The sequence below is a fragment of the Malaclemys terrapin genome, chromosome 4 (genome assembly GCF_027887155.1).
Source record: "Malaclemys terrapin pileata isolate rMalTer1 chromosome 4, rMalTer1.hap1, whole genome shotgun sequence".
NCBI classification, from domain to species: Eukaryota; Metazoa; Chordata; order Testudines; family Emydidae; genus Malaclemys; species Malaclemys terrapin.
In genome coordinates this window covers 144,058,434-144,075,799 of record NC_071508.1, presented here as the reverse complement: position 1 = coordinate 144,075,799, position 17,366 = coordinate 144,058,434, and the positions used below count along the sequence as shown (strand labels likewise).

The 17,366-nt window shown below is 46.1% G+C and overlaps 1 protein-coding gene across 1 annotated transcript in view; it reads right to left on the bottom strand.

The window, feature by feature from the left end:
• Positions 1-4,051: 4,051 nt before the first annotated feature.
• Positions 4,052-17,366, bottom strand: part of DLGAP5 (DLG associated protein 5) — a 56,753-nt gene continuing 43,438 nt past the window's right edge. Inside the window, exons 15-19 of the mRNA XM_054024632.1 lie at positions 16,906-17,140; positions 7,950-8,010; positions 6,575-6,824; positions 6,104-6,153; positions 4,052-4,526 (exon numbers count right to left, since the gene is read on the bottom strand). Coding sequence (XP_053880607.1) covers positions 4,401-4,526; positions 6,104-6,153; positions 6,575-6,824; positions 7,950-8,010; positions 16,906-17,140 — 722 coding nt within the window. The 3' untranslated portion in view covers positions 4,052-4,400. The remainder of the gene's footprint in view (positions 4,527-6,103; positions 6,154-6,574; positions 6,825-7,949; positions 8,011-16,905; positions 17,141-17,366) is intronic.

Below are 17,366 nucleotides of genomic sequence, written 5' to 3'. Positions count from 1 at the left end.
GCATCTGGACCCGTGGTAAGTTCGGACTAAGGTACTTCGAATTTGCGTACCTTAGCTCGAAATGGGGGGTTAGTGTGGACCAGGCCTAATTGATACAGAAGTAAAAGCTCAACCATGCTCAAGATATCAATATTGGTCATGGTTTGGTCACCTCCTCTGAGGGATGTCACTAGGATCACTTTTCTTCCACAGAGGGTCCTGTGGCACCTTTGAGACTAACAGAAGTATTGGGAGCATAAGCTTTCGTGGGTAAGAACCTCACTTCTTCAGATGCAAGTCTTGCATCTGAAGAAGTGAGGTTCTTACCCACGAAAGCTTATGCTCCCAATACTTCTGTTAGTCTCAAAGGTGCCACAGGACCCTCTGTTGCTTTTTACAGATTCAGACTAACACGGCTACCCCTCTGATACTTTTCTTCCACATTCTCTCAACTTTAGAGATACTGCAAAACAGCCACTTTCTTTGCTTCTACCGGAAGCACAGCTGGAGCCTAGAGCATTCACTAACTCCTACTTGAACTCAATTCAGAAGGAAGCCTACAGCAAGATGCACTGTAATGTTTTGATCCTGTAAAGCACAATACAGCTCTCCACTCACCAATGTTAGCTGAAGATATTAGGAATAAATGAGGCTCAAGAAAAGTTACTCTAGAATTGCAGCTATTGGGGGTGTGTGTGAGGGGGGGAAATCAAATCTGGAAAGACCTTTTCAGACAAGCTAAAAGCTTAAGCATGTCCAAAAATTAATTTTATCAACTCCTGTAGCATTTAAATGGTAAGTCTCATTAAAGTTGAAGATAAAAGTTAATTAAAAGTTGCAACAGTCCAGCCTGACCTAGATTGTTTGAAAAAAAGATGCAGGTATCTCCCTTCTAATGGTCAACCTTCTCTGACAAGAAGAGGCTGAGAGAACAAGAGGGGTTATACTTAATATAGGAAAAGCATGAGGTTCAATAGTAACCTAGTTTATAAAATGTGGAATAAAAACTGTGTTGAAAATTTGATTAATTCTTCCACTTAGGACAATGAAGTCCTAGCTCCTTTCAACTACTCCATACTATGAGCTAGTTAAAAACTTAAAGGAATTCATGTTTAAGTGGAGAGGATTTTCCCGGAAGGGGAATCTTCTGAAGAGACACTACTACACAAAGCAGCAACATGGGAAACTGACCTTTGCACCTGGTGTGTAGTGAACTGAACAGTAAGAATATGCTGTGGGGCACTAGGTTCCTAATAAGTTACATTTAGCTGGGAGAAATTACTCAGGTGGATTTGATTTAAATCACTAGTGAGGAAGACTCAATTTAATCATGGTTTTTTACATAAAGTGCATTCTTGTTGGTTGTTATAACCTTAATACATATTCTTCACCACTCAGAGATAGATGTAGGTTTCCTTTTTAGAAGTGTGGAAGCAGAGAATTCTCCAACAGAAGGTACACACTATACATTCTTAAACAGTGATTTATTTTGAAAACTTTTCAGGTTAGTTTTACAGCTACATCAGAAAATAAATGATGGTTTAGTTATTTCATTTACCAAAGGTAATTGAAGCAGATATTTATGAAGTCATTTGGGGAGGTGAACTCTCTCCAATTCAACAGGTTAATCATTAATATTTGGAGGATTTTCTTGCCATGCTCTATTAGGAGAACTTCACCAGACAGACATTTAAATTGTTTTATTTAACTGAAACAACGTTAAGTATTCTGGATTTTTTTGTTCAACAGCAAACATATGCTTGTTTTGTTAAAATATTATATGTCCCTCACTTCTCACATTTATCTCCAGACTTCTTCTCCTTGTCCAGATCTATTCCAACCCCAACAATCTTTTAATCATTGCACTTTTAGAGAGAGGTAAGGGATTGACTCTGCATACACAAATTTGCAGAGGGACAATAGAGTTGAGGTCTGTTATTTCTCACTTCTATATTTTATTTATTTTAAAACATTTTTGCTGTTAACAAGCATGTTACCTCTGGAGACACAAATCTACAGTTTGAGAACTGCAAAACTAAGCGCATCTGATGGTATCTTCTAGACTGAGCACTAAGTCCTATTGGGTAGATAGAAAGATTAACCTAAATAATCTATAAAAAGCCTGTGGAACTCCTAAGATTGGGTCCCTAATCCATGAACTATTCGAACTCATTTACAAAACTTATATTCATGTAATGTTTAAGAAATTGTCTCATACTATAGAATTAGACTTTATAATCCCTATTCCATCATGAGATACCTTTGAGCTATAATGTATCTTTAGATATGCTTTTTTGAGGGAAAAAAATTATAAAAAAATCCAATTTAAATAAAAAAAAATAGATTTTTATTTATTTTTAAAAATCATGGATTTTTATCCACCCTGAAATTACTCAAGCACCATGGAAATGTGTAGATACTTGCATCACAGAAAATACAGTACAGACAAGCTGATTCTCCTTCCCTCTCTAAAGTTTGACAGTGAGTTGGGGCTGTTAGCAACCTCCAACTTCAAGAAGAAGGTTTGCATGAAGAGGTGGGGAGTGGAGGGGGAGAATACACTGATCACCCCCAAATGGGAAGGAGCTAGAGTGGTGGCCTTGGGGATCTGTTAAAGTTGTACTTTCCCTTCAATCTTAGAGAGTCCATTTTTGGGATTTGATTCCATTCACATGCAGCACTCTCCAGGAAAGCTGCAATCTGAAGTCACATGAAGAACATCAGGACAGACATTACTTTAAAAGAAACCCTTAATGAACCTGCTTACAAACTTATCAAGAATGAGTCATATGTAATATATGAGTTGTACACTTAAGGCATCTAACAGATATGCCTTAATTGTGACATTACATAGTAAGGTGCAGGCAGTCTGAGTTGCCAGCAGGTGAGATGTGCTAGCCCAGGACAGTGTCATCAGAACCCCCCCACCATTTAACACTATTGTATACAGACTAACATTTCACATACGAGTCTCCAACACTCCTTCCTACACAGGATATTTAAGAATACAGCTGAACAAGAAATTTGTCCTCTGTAAACAACGAATGGAGATGGCAATCTGCCTTGGAGACCGAGTTCAGCAAGTGGACCAGCACAGCAATCCTGAGACAGGTTAGCACCCTCCTCTTTATTTCAACACACGACTAGTGTCATGAATACAGCACTTTCAGCTTAACATTCTGAAATAAGATCCCCTTGTCAGAGGTGAGATGCAGCAGAAAGCACTGTAACCATGGAAAGATACTAGGTATCTGACTAAGGAGTTGGTTTAAAGAAAGCTAGGGGAGAATTGGTATTTTATTATACAAAATTGACTATTAGACAATGAAGAGGCGAAAAGTCACTTTTGTTTTTTAAATGATGTGTGACAGTTGGAGCTGATCTATAATAATTTATGAATACTGGATGTTGCCTTGGTTACTGGGATGTTTGCTGTATGAATATATTGATCTAGTTTAACAGGGGGCCATAAAGAAAAGGAAGGGTTCAGGATAAGCCACTTCTCCATAACCACTTGTGGGTTGTTAAGAGACAATGCCAAGACAGGCAAAGGCTCAGGAACACAGGAGATCAAAGAACTGTGGCAAGTTTAAGGAGTCTCTCTCTCAAAAAATGGAGGGGGAGTTTGGGGAAACCAGGGTGACATACAAGAACTTGCTGGGGGAGTCTTAAGAAAAAACTTGCCTCAGGTGCCATCAGCAACAGACATACACACCGGTTTTCAAATCCTCTTTAAATGCTTTGTTCCTACTGTTAAAACCAACATATTGTTTGTTTTAAGAAAGCTGGTTGGTCGCTGGACAGCACTGATCGCTAACTCCTAAAAAGAACCCCCATCAGATCTGCTGAATAAGCACAGTCGATACACAGGGCTCAGTGTAAGTGTGGGAGAATTGTGGAATTCCAGAGTGTAGGTAAAGACAAAGGGCCCGAATGGGTGCACTCAAGAGACCAGAAAGGGGATAGAGGTGCAGCTAGAACTGTAACAATGACTGCACACAGTACGCCCCATCTTTTGTACATAAATTATTTTTTGAGGTAAGGAAAGAAATGAAGGAGAAAAGCAAAAAACTGAATAAAATAACGTTTATATTTTGAAGTGGATAGGACATGTGTGGAAGCTTAGACAGGATATATTATCCCTAAATAGGAGCGTCATCATGCAAGTCACTATGGATACAACAAGCCTACTTATCACCCTCCCTAGCTATTACTGTACAGCAGTTATCAAATTGCAACATCATCTGCTTCATAAAAATGTTACAAAACGTTTTTAATAAGTAGCTCTACTATTTAAATACCAGGTTAGACACATTTACTCAGTACACAGTTGTTCTCAAGGGTAATATCCTGGTACTTCAGATGTCCCTCTCTGTATTCAATTAGTGTAATTTACACATTCTGAATTCAGAAGTCAGTCTTCATTTTTCCACAGAGGGGGGAGACAAAGGAGAAAATACAATTAGATCATTGTGTATTTCAGCTGCTGCAAACTTCTGTGCTTCATTCCTGACTGGCGTGAAGGGGAGGCTGCAATTCGAGCTTGGCTGTAGGGGAAATTAAAGCATAAAGTGTTCAAGCAACAGTTATCCAGTCTACAGCACAAATTCACTAAATCATATTACAGCAGCAGATTACTGATTAGCACAGTGATTTAAATGCCAGACTGACAGGAACTGTCATTATCAATCAATTGTTTATGCCTGGTGTAGGTGTCTATGAATAATAGACATGTATAAGCCCTTGGGACAAGAGGTGGTGGACAATGTTTTGACAAAGGGATTTTATTAAGGGAATTCTCATCCCCTCATTCAGTACTATGGGCACTAATCACAGCTTTAAAATACACAAGTTTAAAGGTAAAACATAGGTTTTGCTAGCAGAATCCTTAAGAGTGCTGAAAGGTGCAGAATTACTAGAAATATTAAGTATTGGATGGAGTGCTTGACTCAAATGTGGTGATAGTTGTTGTGCTGCACATTTTTCCAGAGCAAGAATTAAAAAAAAAAAAAAAAACCCAAACCAACTTACCAATGTCACTGGGGCCCCCTCTTTGGTCCAGCACTTTGCCGGCTTGGTTCCAATCACATAAGGAGAGTTTAAATATCAGCTCAGTTTTGGAGAGAAGGGGACCAGTTACAGTAGCAATCCACATGCAAGGTGGGCTCTTCAGAGGAGCCAAGGGAGCTGGACACCCAAATCTCCTAGATTTGGACACCAACTTTCCCCTGGGGCTCTTTTGACAACTTCAGCCCTAGAAAATATTAGAGCTACCAAGGCAGAGATAGACTAGAGACCAGAAGCATTCTCGTATGAAAGAGGGAAGGAAAAGGACAGATGAAGGCAGAAAGCAAGGAGCATATTATCCATTTTTAGCAGGTATTAACAGAAGGAAATAAGCCTTCACCTGGTTAGCTATCATGCCTCAACTTTTCAGGAGGGAGAAGATCACTAAGGGTTCAGACTAATTGGATTTTCTGGCTATTTGGTAGTTTGACCAAGTCAAGGATGAAGCAGTTTGACAGGAGTTAGACAACAAAAATCTTGAGCTATTTTATCCTGGATCCACCTAAGCTGTTCTTGAGTCACCACAAAGGGCAGCATGCACTAAAGCAGTGAAGTGTGAAGTGAGGGTTATCAAACTTCATTGCATCGCGACCCCCTTCTGACAATAAAAATTACTTCACGATCTGGGGCGGGGAGGAGGAAACGAACCCTGAGCCCGCCCAAGCCCCACTGCCCTGGGTGGGAGGGCTAAAGCCCAAGCCCCACTGCTCCAGGTAGGGGGGCCAATGCTGAAGCTCAAGGACTTCAGCCCCAGGCAGGGGGCCTGTAACCTGAGTCCTGCCACCCAGGGCCGAAGCCCTCGGGCTTCGGCCCTGGGTAGGGGGGCTCGGGCTTTAGCAAGTCTAAGCCAGCCCTGGCGACCCCATTCAAAGGGGGTCGTGACCCAGTTTGAGAACCGCTGCACTAGAGTAACTAGGTCTTTGATACTGACTTTTTATGGAGTTGAATTCATTGCAGTAGTTCAGGAATTTTTACAAATACCATTTAATACGAAAGTTTAATGGTGCTGCCGTGTAAATGGATTGTTTTAGTCAAGAAAGACTAAAGGTGAACTTACCACGTCAAAGGGAGTTCCATCACTGGAGATAAAATCGCTATGCAAAAGATCTGGAAAATAAGACGACATTTCAAAACTTAAAAGTTACACTGCATTGCTTGATAGTGCTGGAAAAGCTATACATTTTCTGCACTTATTCCTGACTTCAGTTTGTTTTCATAGCGTCTATCAACCTTTGCTTCCGCTTTTTATAGCGGGATTACACACCCTATTGAAGATTATACAATTTAAAAAACCTCTCTTGATTACTATGGTTGTTTGCTGTTGTGCATTCAGTATAATACAAAGATGTCAGCGCAAATATCAAATAGACACTGACACTGCACCCCATTTAGAGAGACTAATAGTCCTGCAGCAATAAGTTCATGTGTTAACAAGGTCCATTAATAAGCTTAAGATAAAGCCTTATTCTGATTGTAAATTCCTAGTAGTAAAACACAAACCATGTGAAATAACTATAAAGAAACCCACCTGATTTATATTCTGGTGTGTGTGGTTTTTCAGCCTGAATGAAATCAGTTTCTGACTGGACATTCTTTTCTGGGCTGCGCATGACAATGTCTTGACCTGCAAGATCTGTAGCAGACAGTTCCATATCTTCTGTAACATCTGGCATTTCTATTTTAGTGTCAGGATCTTCCAATGCTTGAGAATCAACAGGACCTGAACGGCTCCTTTCATCTGGGCGTAAACACACCTCAAGGCCAGCTACATTTGTTTCCTGGAGAATTAAATGGGATAAGTAGAAAGTAAGATCGCAAGAGAGACATAAATCAGTACTCAGTTCTGTTTTGTGCTTTTTGTTTTGTTTTCATTAAAAAAATAGATCAACTTTAGAAATGGAAAGAAAGCACAAAGTGTACATGAGGGCCAGGACACGTGCAGGCCAAGAGATCATGGAAGATGGTACTCCACCATGTGTATTGTTAAGATACAAGGCCTGTGGATTGGAGTTAGTCTATGGATAATTTGTTAGAGTTTAGTAGATTTACACAAGAGACTCTTCAAAAGAAACAAAACAAAACAAAACAAAACAAAAGGTGGCCTCTGTAAATCCATTGCTATGATCTATTTCAGATGAAAGGTAGTTTCTTTGGTGCTTCTTTGACAAGCTTTTAAAGAGGAAAATGCAAGGTCAATTCTCCCTCCCTGAAGAAAACAATTTACACTTGCAGCAGAGCTGTCTGAAGAGCATTTTAGGTAATCAGTTAGTTCTCTTGCTACATTGTTTCCTCAAAGCACAAAACTACCTACTGAGCAATACTTACGCTTGAAAAGTCCCACAGGCAAGGCTATCTCCCGAGGAAAGCTATGAGAAACTTCTTGGGGGAAGAGAAGAGGGGCAGTCATAACTGAACAAATGTTTCACATACAAGATCCCTTCTGCAGACAGTGATGTGGAATAAGTTCATGGAGAAGTTAGATGCAGGTAAAGATAATATAGCATCTAGACATTCTCAGAGGTGAAACAAGTGAACAGCAAGAAAACTCTTTGCTTGCTCTTTTAAGTGTAGTAGATGATGAGGATAAAAATCAATGCAAGAGATTTTTAGCAGTTTGTAGGAGAATGGCTTTAAGTTGTTGGACTCAGTTGGCCACAAAAAGGATTAAATGTAGATCCATATAAGGAAACAAAGCTTAAAATAATCTGCCATTCAATACTAATGATCCTATGCAAACACTTCTCCGAACTTTCAGACGCTCTGGAGGAACTGGAAAGTACGTTCTCCTGATTTAGAATCCATGGTATCCACTGCTTTATGGGGTAAACATTAACAGTTTCTTATATACAGAAGATAGATCTTTAAGGCACATACATGCACTAGTCAATGAAGACATAACTCACATTAGTTCTCTCTGCTGCACCATCTGTCATAGAGCATTGTTCTTCTGCAAGTGGGGAGCCACTGAAAGAGAAAAAAGACAGTTACCTGTTCCGTAACTGGTGTTCGAGATGTGTTGCTCATGTCTATTACACAGTAGGTGTGCGTGCTCGCCACGTGCACTGGTGCCGGAAGTTTTTTCCCCTTAGCAGTACCCATGGGGGGGGGGGGGGGGGGGAGAGAAGAGGAAGCACTGCTGCGACCCCTGGAGTGGCACCTCTATATCGCGCTATAAGGGGAGCCACACTCTCCCCCTACCCTCGGTTCCTTCTTGCCGGACAACTCCAACAGAGGGGAAGGAGGGCGGGATGCGGAATAGACATAAGCAACACATCTCGAAGAACACCAGTTACGGAACAGGTAACTGTCTTTTCTTCGAGTGCTTGCTCATGTGTATTCCATAGTAGGTGATTCCAAGCTGTATCTGTTGGAGTTGGGTAGGAGTTCCCGAGACGCAGTACCATTCTGCCGAACCCAGCGTCATCCCTAGTTTGGGAGACAATCGCATAATGCGCAGTGAACGTGTGAACTGAAGACCAGGTGGCAGCCCTACAGATGTCCTGGATAGGGACATGGGCTACATAGGGAGCCGATGAGGCCTGAGCTCTCGTTGAGTGCGCTCTGATGATCGGTGGCGGGGGAACCCCTGCCAGATCATAGCATGTGCGTATGCACGAGGCGATCCAGTGAGAAAGGCGCTGGGTGGAAATAGGCTGCCCCTTCATACGCTCAAGCCAAGGCAACGAAGAGTTGCGAGGATTTTTGGAACAGTTTAGTCCAATCCAGGCAGAAGGCCACTGCCCTATGCATATCGAGCGTGTGAAGGCGGCATTCCTCATTGGAGGAATGGGGCTTGGGACAGAGCACGGGGAGAAAGATGTCCTGTTCCATATGAAAGGCGGAGACCACCTTTGGGAGGAATGCAGGGTGTTGGCGAAGTTGGACCTTACCCTTGTGGAAGACCGTATATGGAGGTTGTGAGGTCAAGGCCCTGAGCTCTGAGACACGTCCGGCTGACGTGATTGCTACAAGAAAGGCTACCTTCCATGAGAGGCGAGACAAGGAACATGTGGCCAAAAGGTTCAAAGGGAGGCCCCGTGAGCCGGGACACCACCAGGTTTAGGTCCCACTGCGGTACAGAGGATCTAGCATACGGGAATGAACAGTCAAGGCCACTCAGGAAGAGGGAGGTCATAGTATGGGAGAAGACCGAGTGCCCTTGCACCAGCGGGTAGAAGGCCGATATGGCCGCCAAGTGTACCCTAACAGAGGCGGGTGCCAGCCCTTGGGTCCTAAGGGATAGGAGGTACTCGAGGATAAGCTGGAGTGGTGCGGACGATAGGGAGACTCCTCACTCCCCCACCCACCTGGAAAATCGGGACCACTTCGCCAGGTATGTCTGGTGTGTGGACGGCTTCCAACTTTCCAGGAGGACCTGCCTACTTCCTCAGAACACCTCCTCTCCTCCTCCTCCTCCTCTAGCCACTGAGCAGCCATGCTGTCAGGTGGAGAGCGGCCAGATTGGGATGAAGGAGGCGGCCCCCGTCCTGGGAGAGGAGGTGCAGGCATAGCGGCAACCTCCTTGGAGGGGCCGCCAGTAGGTCCCCGTACCAGTGTTGATGGGGCCAGGCTGGGGTGATAAGGATGATACGTGCTTTGTCTGTTTTCACTTTTTCTAGGACTTTGCCTATAAGGGGAAACGGTGGAAAAGCACAGAAAAGCTGGTCCGACCACTGCAGGAGGAAGGCATCTGAGATCGAGGCCCTCCCCAACCCCCCCCCCCCCCCCCCGGAACAAAATCAGGGGCAATGCTGGTTCTGGCGGGTCACGAACAGGTCCACATGGGGAATTCCCCACTCTCGGAAGAGCCGGTGAGTGACCTCCTAGTGGAGCATCCACTCGTAACGGGGGGAGAAAACCCCGCTGAGGTGATCGGCCTATGTATTGTGGGCACCCGGTAGGTGGAAGGCCCTCAGGGACATGTCGTGGGCTATACAGAATTCCCACAGGCTCAAGGCTTCCCGGCCGAGGACCGTGCCCCACCTGCCTGTTGATGTAGAACATCGTGGCGGTGTTGTCCGTAAGGACTCTGACCACCTTGCCACGAAGCTGCGTGATGAAAGCTACACACGCCAACCGTACCGCCCTGAGCTCCCTGACATTTATATGGAGGGACAGGTCCGAGGCTGACCACATCCCTTGGGTTTGCATGTTCCCTATGTGGGCTCCCCAGCCCAAGTCCGACGCATCGGACACCAGGTCTATCGATGGGGCCGCCTCCTGGAAAGGAACCCCTTGGAGCATGTTGCCCAGGGAGGACCACCATTGTAGGGAGGCGATTACTGGGGTCAGTACCATGAGACCTTGTCCAGGCTGTTCCGGGCCTGGAAGAACTGAGAGGCTAGCCATAGCTGGAGGGGCCTCATTTGGAGCCTGGCGTGGCGGACCACATACGTGCACACCGCCATGTGTCCTAGGATCTGAAGGCACGCCCGTGCTGTTGTCACCGGAAGTCGTGACCGAGGCGATGAGACCTTTGAGGGTTTCGAACCTGCCCACTGGGAGAGAGGCTGTGGCCCTTAAGGAGTCCAGTAGTGCCCCTATGAATTCTATATACTGCACGGGGACTAGCACTGATTTGGTCTCGTTTACCAACAGGCCGAGATTAGCGCACATGGACAGGAGCAGGTCCTGAGAGGGTGAGTTGCCCTTGAGAAGCCAGTCGTCCAGATATGGGAACATCTGGACCCCTTCTCGTCTGAGGTAGGCCACTACCACCGCCATACACTTTGTGAATACCCTGGGCACTGTGGATAGGCCAAATGGGAGAACTGTGAACTCGTAGTGGTTGGGCCCCACTAGGAAATGGAGGAAGCGCCTATGCCCTTCTACAAATATGTATGTGGAAATACATGTCCTGAAGGTCCAGGGCCATGTACCAGTCCCCCGGCTCCAGGGAGGGGATAATAGAAGCCAGGGACACCATGTGGAACTTGGAATGGATCATAAACCGATTGAGATTCCGCAGATCTAGGATGGGTCTGAGACCCCCTTTCACTTTTGGGATCAGGAAATATCGGGAGTAGAAGCCCCTGCTCTGGAATTCTACTGGCACTCTCTCCACTGCCCCCAGGTGTAGTAGTCGTTCCACCTCCTGACCTAGGAGATGAACATGCTCCGGGTCCCCCATAGCCCACCAGGGATGGAGGGGTGGTTGGGCGGGGGTGAACTGAACTGCAAAGTGTAGCCCTTAGAAATGGTGTTGAAGACCCAGCAGTCCGAGGTTATTCGTGACCAATCCCCACGGAAGGCAGACAAGCGGTTGCCGAACACAAACTTTAGTAGGGGGTTTCCATGGCAACTGCCTTGGTGCCCCCCTTCAAATAATCAAAACCACCTCTTTCCCTGCCTTTTACCCTTAGAGGGCCCAGGCTGTGGGGCAGAGCAGGACTGTCGTTGAGGCCGGCGCTTCTGGTCTCTTGGCCTCTTGTAAGGGGGCTCATATCTGCTCTGGCAGGGTGAGCTGACGTCTGCGGTTTGGCCTTGTTCTTAGCCGGAGGGATGTGGAGGCCCAAGGTCTGCAGGATGGTACGAGAGTCTTTCATCTCATACAGCCTGACGTCCGTCTGTTTGGTGAACAGGACCTTCCCATCGAACAGCAGGTCCTGCATGAGGGACTGGGCCTCTGCCGAAAGCCCGGACAGGAGGTGCCATGACGCCCTGCGCATGGAAATTGCGGAGCCCATCGAGCGAGCTGCCGTATCCGTTGCGTTCGCCGCTGCCTGCAGGGCTGCTTTGGCTGCCGTCGCCCCCTCATCCATCAATGCCTTAAAGTCCTTCCTATCCCGCTCTGGGAGGAATGGCTCGAACTTTGGCAGGGACTCCCATAAATTAAAATCATATCGGCTCAGTAAGGCCTGATGGTTGGCCACCCTGAGCTGGAAACTTGAAGAGGAGTAGTTTTCTACCAAAAAGAGTCTAGTCTCCTGGCATCTTTATTCTTGGGCGTGGGCTGGCCCTGCCGCTCCCGGTGGTTCACCGATTCCACCACCAGAGAGTTAGGTGCTGGGTGAGAATAGAAGTATTCGTGGTTCTTGGCCAGCATGAAATACTTCCTCTCAGCCTTCTTGGAAATCAGGGCCAGAAAGGCAGGAGTTAACCATAGGGCATTGGAGATGTTGGCTACTCCTTGGTGAAGGGGTAAAGCCACACAGCCTGGCACCGAGGGGGACAGTACATTAAAAAGGGAATCGGATGGGCCCTCCATCTCCCCTGCCTGCAGCTGGAGGCTCGACGCCACCCGCTTTAGCAGGTCTTGATGCGCCATGAAGTCTTCCTGTGGAGCAGAGAGTGGCAGTGTCGTGATAGTATCATCCGGTGCAGGAGAGGAGGCGGGCACGGGGCTGTGGGCCGCAGCCGGTGCATCAACCCCCAGGTCGGAGTCCGGGCGCGGAGCCGACAACTCATGATCCGTCGATTTGTCCCTTGGCCTAGATAACGAGGCTAATGGGGCCCCGTCCGCCCCGGCCACCAAGCGGGTTCCCGGCTGGGTGGGCATCGGCGGCCACAGGGCCCATTGACATCATTGTCCCACCATGGGGCCTCTTGCCAGTGTCCATGCTGCAGGCCAGGTGGCGCTATCTGGTCCGGCTGATGGGTACGGCCCAGCAAGGGGCGGCTGGGTGCCAAGGCAGAGGTCACCACCGACCAAACGGTACCATAGGAGCGGTGGGAACAACGGTGCCTACAATGCTGTCTTCCAAGGGATCGGGAGCTCGATGTCGAGGACCGGTACCCCCCAGAAGTACTGTTCTGAGATTCGCTTCGGCGCCAGGAGCTGCAGTGCTGTGGTGCTGATGACGCGCGGCGGGAGCCCCATGTGTGATGTCTGACAGAGTGAGAGCGTGGATGTTGGTCACGCCGAGACCGGTTACGATAGCTGCGTCGTGAAGAGGAACGCCTTCAATGCCTATCTTGGTGCCTGCGCCCGCTGTTGCGTGGAGGGACCCCGAGACTCCTGCCCAGACGGCACCGAACCAGGTAACCTGGCTGGTATTGAGGATGGTGGAGGCGAGCTGCAAGTGGACCTGTCGTTGCGTGCCGAATGAGGTAGAGAGCAGGCTTCGGACTGAGAGCTGCGCTGTACCGGGGAGGCCTGTCAAGCACCCAGTGGCGGTTTGCCTCGGGACCGGGGGCCTGCCACCGGCAAGCTCAAAGTGTCTCGAGTGGCCTGTTGAGCCTCCGGTGTCGATGGGATCCAGACCGCAGGAGAGTTGCATGTCGACGCTACTGGGCTACTCCGTTCAGCACAAGTCAAAGGTTTCGAGCCCGGAGGGGGGGGGGGGGGGGGGACACCGAGGGCTGCCCAACGCGGGACCAGCCTCTCCCCCTCCCTTCTCTCGGGACCGCTGCGAAGTCGAGCTCTTCCTTTGCTTCTTGGAAGGGGAGTGGTGCCAACTGGGGGAGGGGGCTTCGCTGCGCACCGATGATGCGGTGCCAGACGCCAAGTCTGCTCGGCATACTGGAGTTGGAGCCAGCACTGATTCCATGAGGAGAGCACGAAGTCTGACGTCCCTCTCCTTAGTTCATGGCTTAAAAGACCTGCAGATCTTGCAGCGTTCACTCGTGTGAGTTTCGCCCAAGCAGCGGAGACATTCAGCACGCGGATCACTCCTTGGCATGGAATGGCGACAGGAGTCGCACGACTTGAAGCATGGGGCACTGGGCATGCCCCAGGCCCACTCTAACAACTGAAAACTACTTTCTACAAGCTACTAATGACTAGCTAAAGGTACCACTAAGATCAACTGGAAAGGCTGCAGCAGAGCTGGAGCAAGAAATTCCGACGCACCTTCACTGGCGGCAAGGAGGAACGGAGGGTGGGGGAGTGCGCGGCTCCCCTTATAGCGTAATATAGAGGCGCCACTCCAGGGGTCACAGCGGTGCTCCCCCCCCCCCCCACGGGTACTGCTAAGGGGAAAACTTCCGGCACTGGTGCATGTGGCGAGCACGCACGCCTACTGTGGATAGACATGAGCAAGCACTCGAAGAAGATCCTGAACATTCAGTCTTCTCTAATCATTCTCAGCTTTTGGAATAGCCAACCTTGACCCCATTACATAGTTTGTTCTGCAGTTATCGTAGAATCACAGAACTGGAAGGGACCTTGAGAGGTCATCTAGTCCTGTCCCTTGCACTCAAGGAAGGACTAGGTATTATCTAGACCAGGGGTAGGCAACCTATGGCACGCATGCCGAAGGCGGCATGCGAGCTGATTTTCAGTGGCACTCACGCTGCCCAGGTCCTGGCCACCGGTCTGGGGGGCTCTGCATTTTAATTTAATTTTAAATTAAGCTTCTTAAACATTTTAAAAACCTTATTTACTTTACATAACAATAGTTTAGTTATATATTATAGACTTTATAGAAAGAGACCTTCTAAAAACGTTAAAATGTATGACTGGCACACGAAACCTTAAATGAGAGTGAATAAATGAAGACTGGCACACCACTCCTGAAAGGTTGCCAACCCCTGATCTAGACCATGCCTGACAGGTGTTTGTTTAACCTGCTCTTAAAAATTCCCAATGATGGAGATTCCTCATCTCCCTAGGCAATTTATTCCATTGCTTAACCACTCTGATAGTTAGGAAGTTTTTCCTCATGTCCAACCTAAACCGCCCTTGCTACAATTTAAGCCCATTAATTCTTGTCCTATCCTCAGAGGTTAAGAACAACAATTTTTCTCCCTCCTCCTTGTAATAACCTTTTATGTACTTGAAAACGGTTATGTCCCCTCTCAGTCTTCTCTTCTCCAGACTAAACAAACCCTATTTTTTCAATCTTCCCTCATAGGTCATGCTTTCTAGACCTTTAATCCTTCTTGTTGCTCTTCTCTGGACCCTGACCAATTTGTCCACATCTTTCTTGAAATGTGGTGCCCAGACCTGGACACAATACTCCAGTTGAGGCCTAATCAGTGCGGAGTAGAGCGGAAGAATTACTTCTCGTGCCTTGCTTACAATACTCCTGCTAATACACCCCAGAATGATACTTGCTTTTTTTGCAACAGCGTTACACTGTTGACTCATATTTAGCTTGTGATCCACTATGACCCCCAGATCCCTTTCCACAGTTCTCCTTCCTAGGCAGTCATTTCCCATTTTATGTGTGCGCAACTGATTGTTCCTTCCTACGTGGAGTACTTTACATTTGTCCTTATTGAATTTCATCCTATTTACTTCAGACCATTTCTCCAGTTTGTCCAGCTCATTTTGAATTTTAATCCTATCCTATCCTATGCACTTGCAACCCCTCCCAGCTTGGTATCATCAGCAAACTTTATAAGTGTACTCTCTATGCCATTATCTAAATCATTAATGAAGATATTCAACAGAACCGGACCCAGAACCGATTCCTGCGGGACCCCACTCATTATTCCCTTCCAGCATGAGTGTGAACCACTGATAACTACTCTCTGGGAATGATGGTCCAACCAGTTATGCACCCACCTTATAGTAGCTCCATCTAGGTTGTATTTCCCTAGTTTGTTTATGAGAAGGTCATGCAAGACTGTCAAAAGCCTTACTAGTGTCAAGATATACCACATCTGCCGCTTCCCCCCTATCCACAAGGCTTGTTACCCTGTCAAAGAAAGCTATCAGGTTGGTTTGACACAATTTGCTCTTGACAAATCCATGCTGACTGTTATTTATCACCTTATTAACTTCTAGGTGGAGCAAATAATTAAGGAATCAATTTGCAAACATCTTTCCAGGTACCGAAGTTAAGCTGACTGGTCTGTAATTCCCTGGGTTGTCCTTATTTCCCTTTTTATAGATGGGCACTATAATTGCCCTTTTCCAGTCTTCTGGAATGTCTCCCGTCTTCCATGACTTTTCAAAGATAATTGCTAATGGCTCAGAGATCTCCCCAGTCAGCTCCTTGAGTATTCTAGGATGCATTTCATCAGTCCCTGGTGATTTGAAGATATCTAATTTGTCTCAGTAATTTTTGACTTGTTCTTTCCCTATTTTACCCTCTGATCCTACCTCATTTTCACTGGCATTCACTATGTTAGACATCCAATCACCACCAACCTTCTTGGTGAAAACCGAAACAAAGAAGTCATTAAGCACCTCTGCCATTTCCACATTTTCTGTTATTGTCTTTCCCACCTCATTGAGTAATGGCCCTACTCTGTCCTTGGTCTTCCTCTTGCTTCTAATGTATCAGTAGAATGTTTTCTGGTTTCCTTTTATGTTTCTAGCTAGTTTGATCTCATTTTGTGCCTCGGCCTTTCTAATTTTGTCCCTACATACTTGTGTTATTTGTTTATATTCATCTTTTGTAATTTGACTGAGTTTCCACTTTTTGTAGGTCTCTTTTTTGAGTTTTAGATCATTGAAGATCTCCTGGTTAAGCCAGGATGGTCTCTTGCCATACTTTCTATCTTTCCTACGCAGTGGGATAGTTTGCTCTTGTGCCCGTAATAATGTCTCTTTGAAAAACTGCCAACTGTCTTCAATTGTTTTTCCCCTTAGACTTGCTTCCCATGGGATTTTACCTACCAACTCCCTGAGTTTGCTAAAGTCGCCTTCTTGAAACGCATTGACTTTATTGTGCTGTTCTCCCTCCTACCATCATGGTCGAGTCCTTGTCACTACTCACTACACAACTCATTTTCTGGACAGAAAGTAAACGTATACTTATGCACAATGAAGTTATATGTGAGATGCAAAGCCTTAAGATTCGCTTTAGGTCAGTGGAGGGAGAAAAACAAGGACTTGACATCTTTTACCCAGGCAGAATTAATGGTAAGATTTAGCAAACATTAATATTGACAATTATATGTGCTAAAAGTTAACTGGTAACTTCTGCTGCAACTGAAGTTAGAATGAAGCTGTATTCAAGTGTCTACCTTTGTTCAAGTGTGCTGCCAAACAGAGTTTTTCTAGTAGGAGCCTGGAGCCTGTTAGGATTTTGTGGAACATGAAAGCCTCTGGCTGCTGGTGTAGTCTGTTTTGCAACAGTGTCCTCAGAGCTGCAGAGAATGGCAAGACTGCTTTGGCGCAAAGTTCTACTGGCTGATCTTGGAGTTGTCAGTTGTTTAGAAATCCGTTGGGAAGATCTGCCAGGTGTTTTGGAAGGCAAAGCTGAAAAATGTGTTTAAAGTTTCATTAGATGGGAAATGTTTCTATAAGATGGGACAAATTCAGTGACCAAGATTCTGATTAGAAACACTTTCTAATTTGCTATTTTTTCTATTTGTTGAACTTAAGTATTTTATTCAGATGGCAAGTTAAGAATAAATTTCTTGTAAATTCTACCAGGTAGAATATGGACAAAGGTGACAAGGGTGAATAGGTCACTAACAGTTTA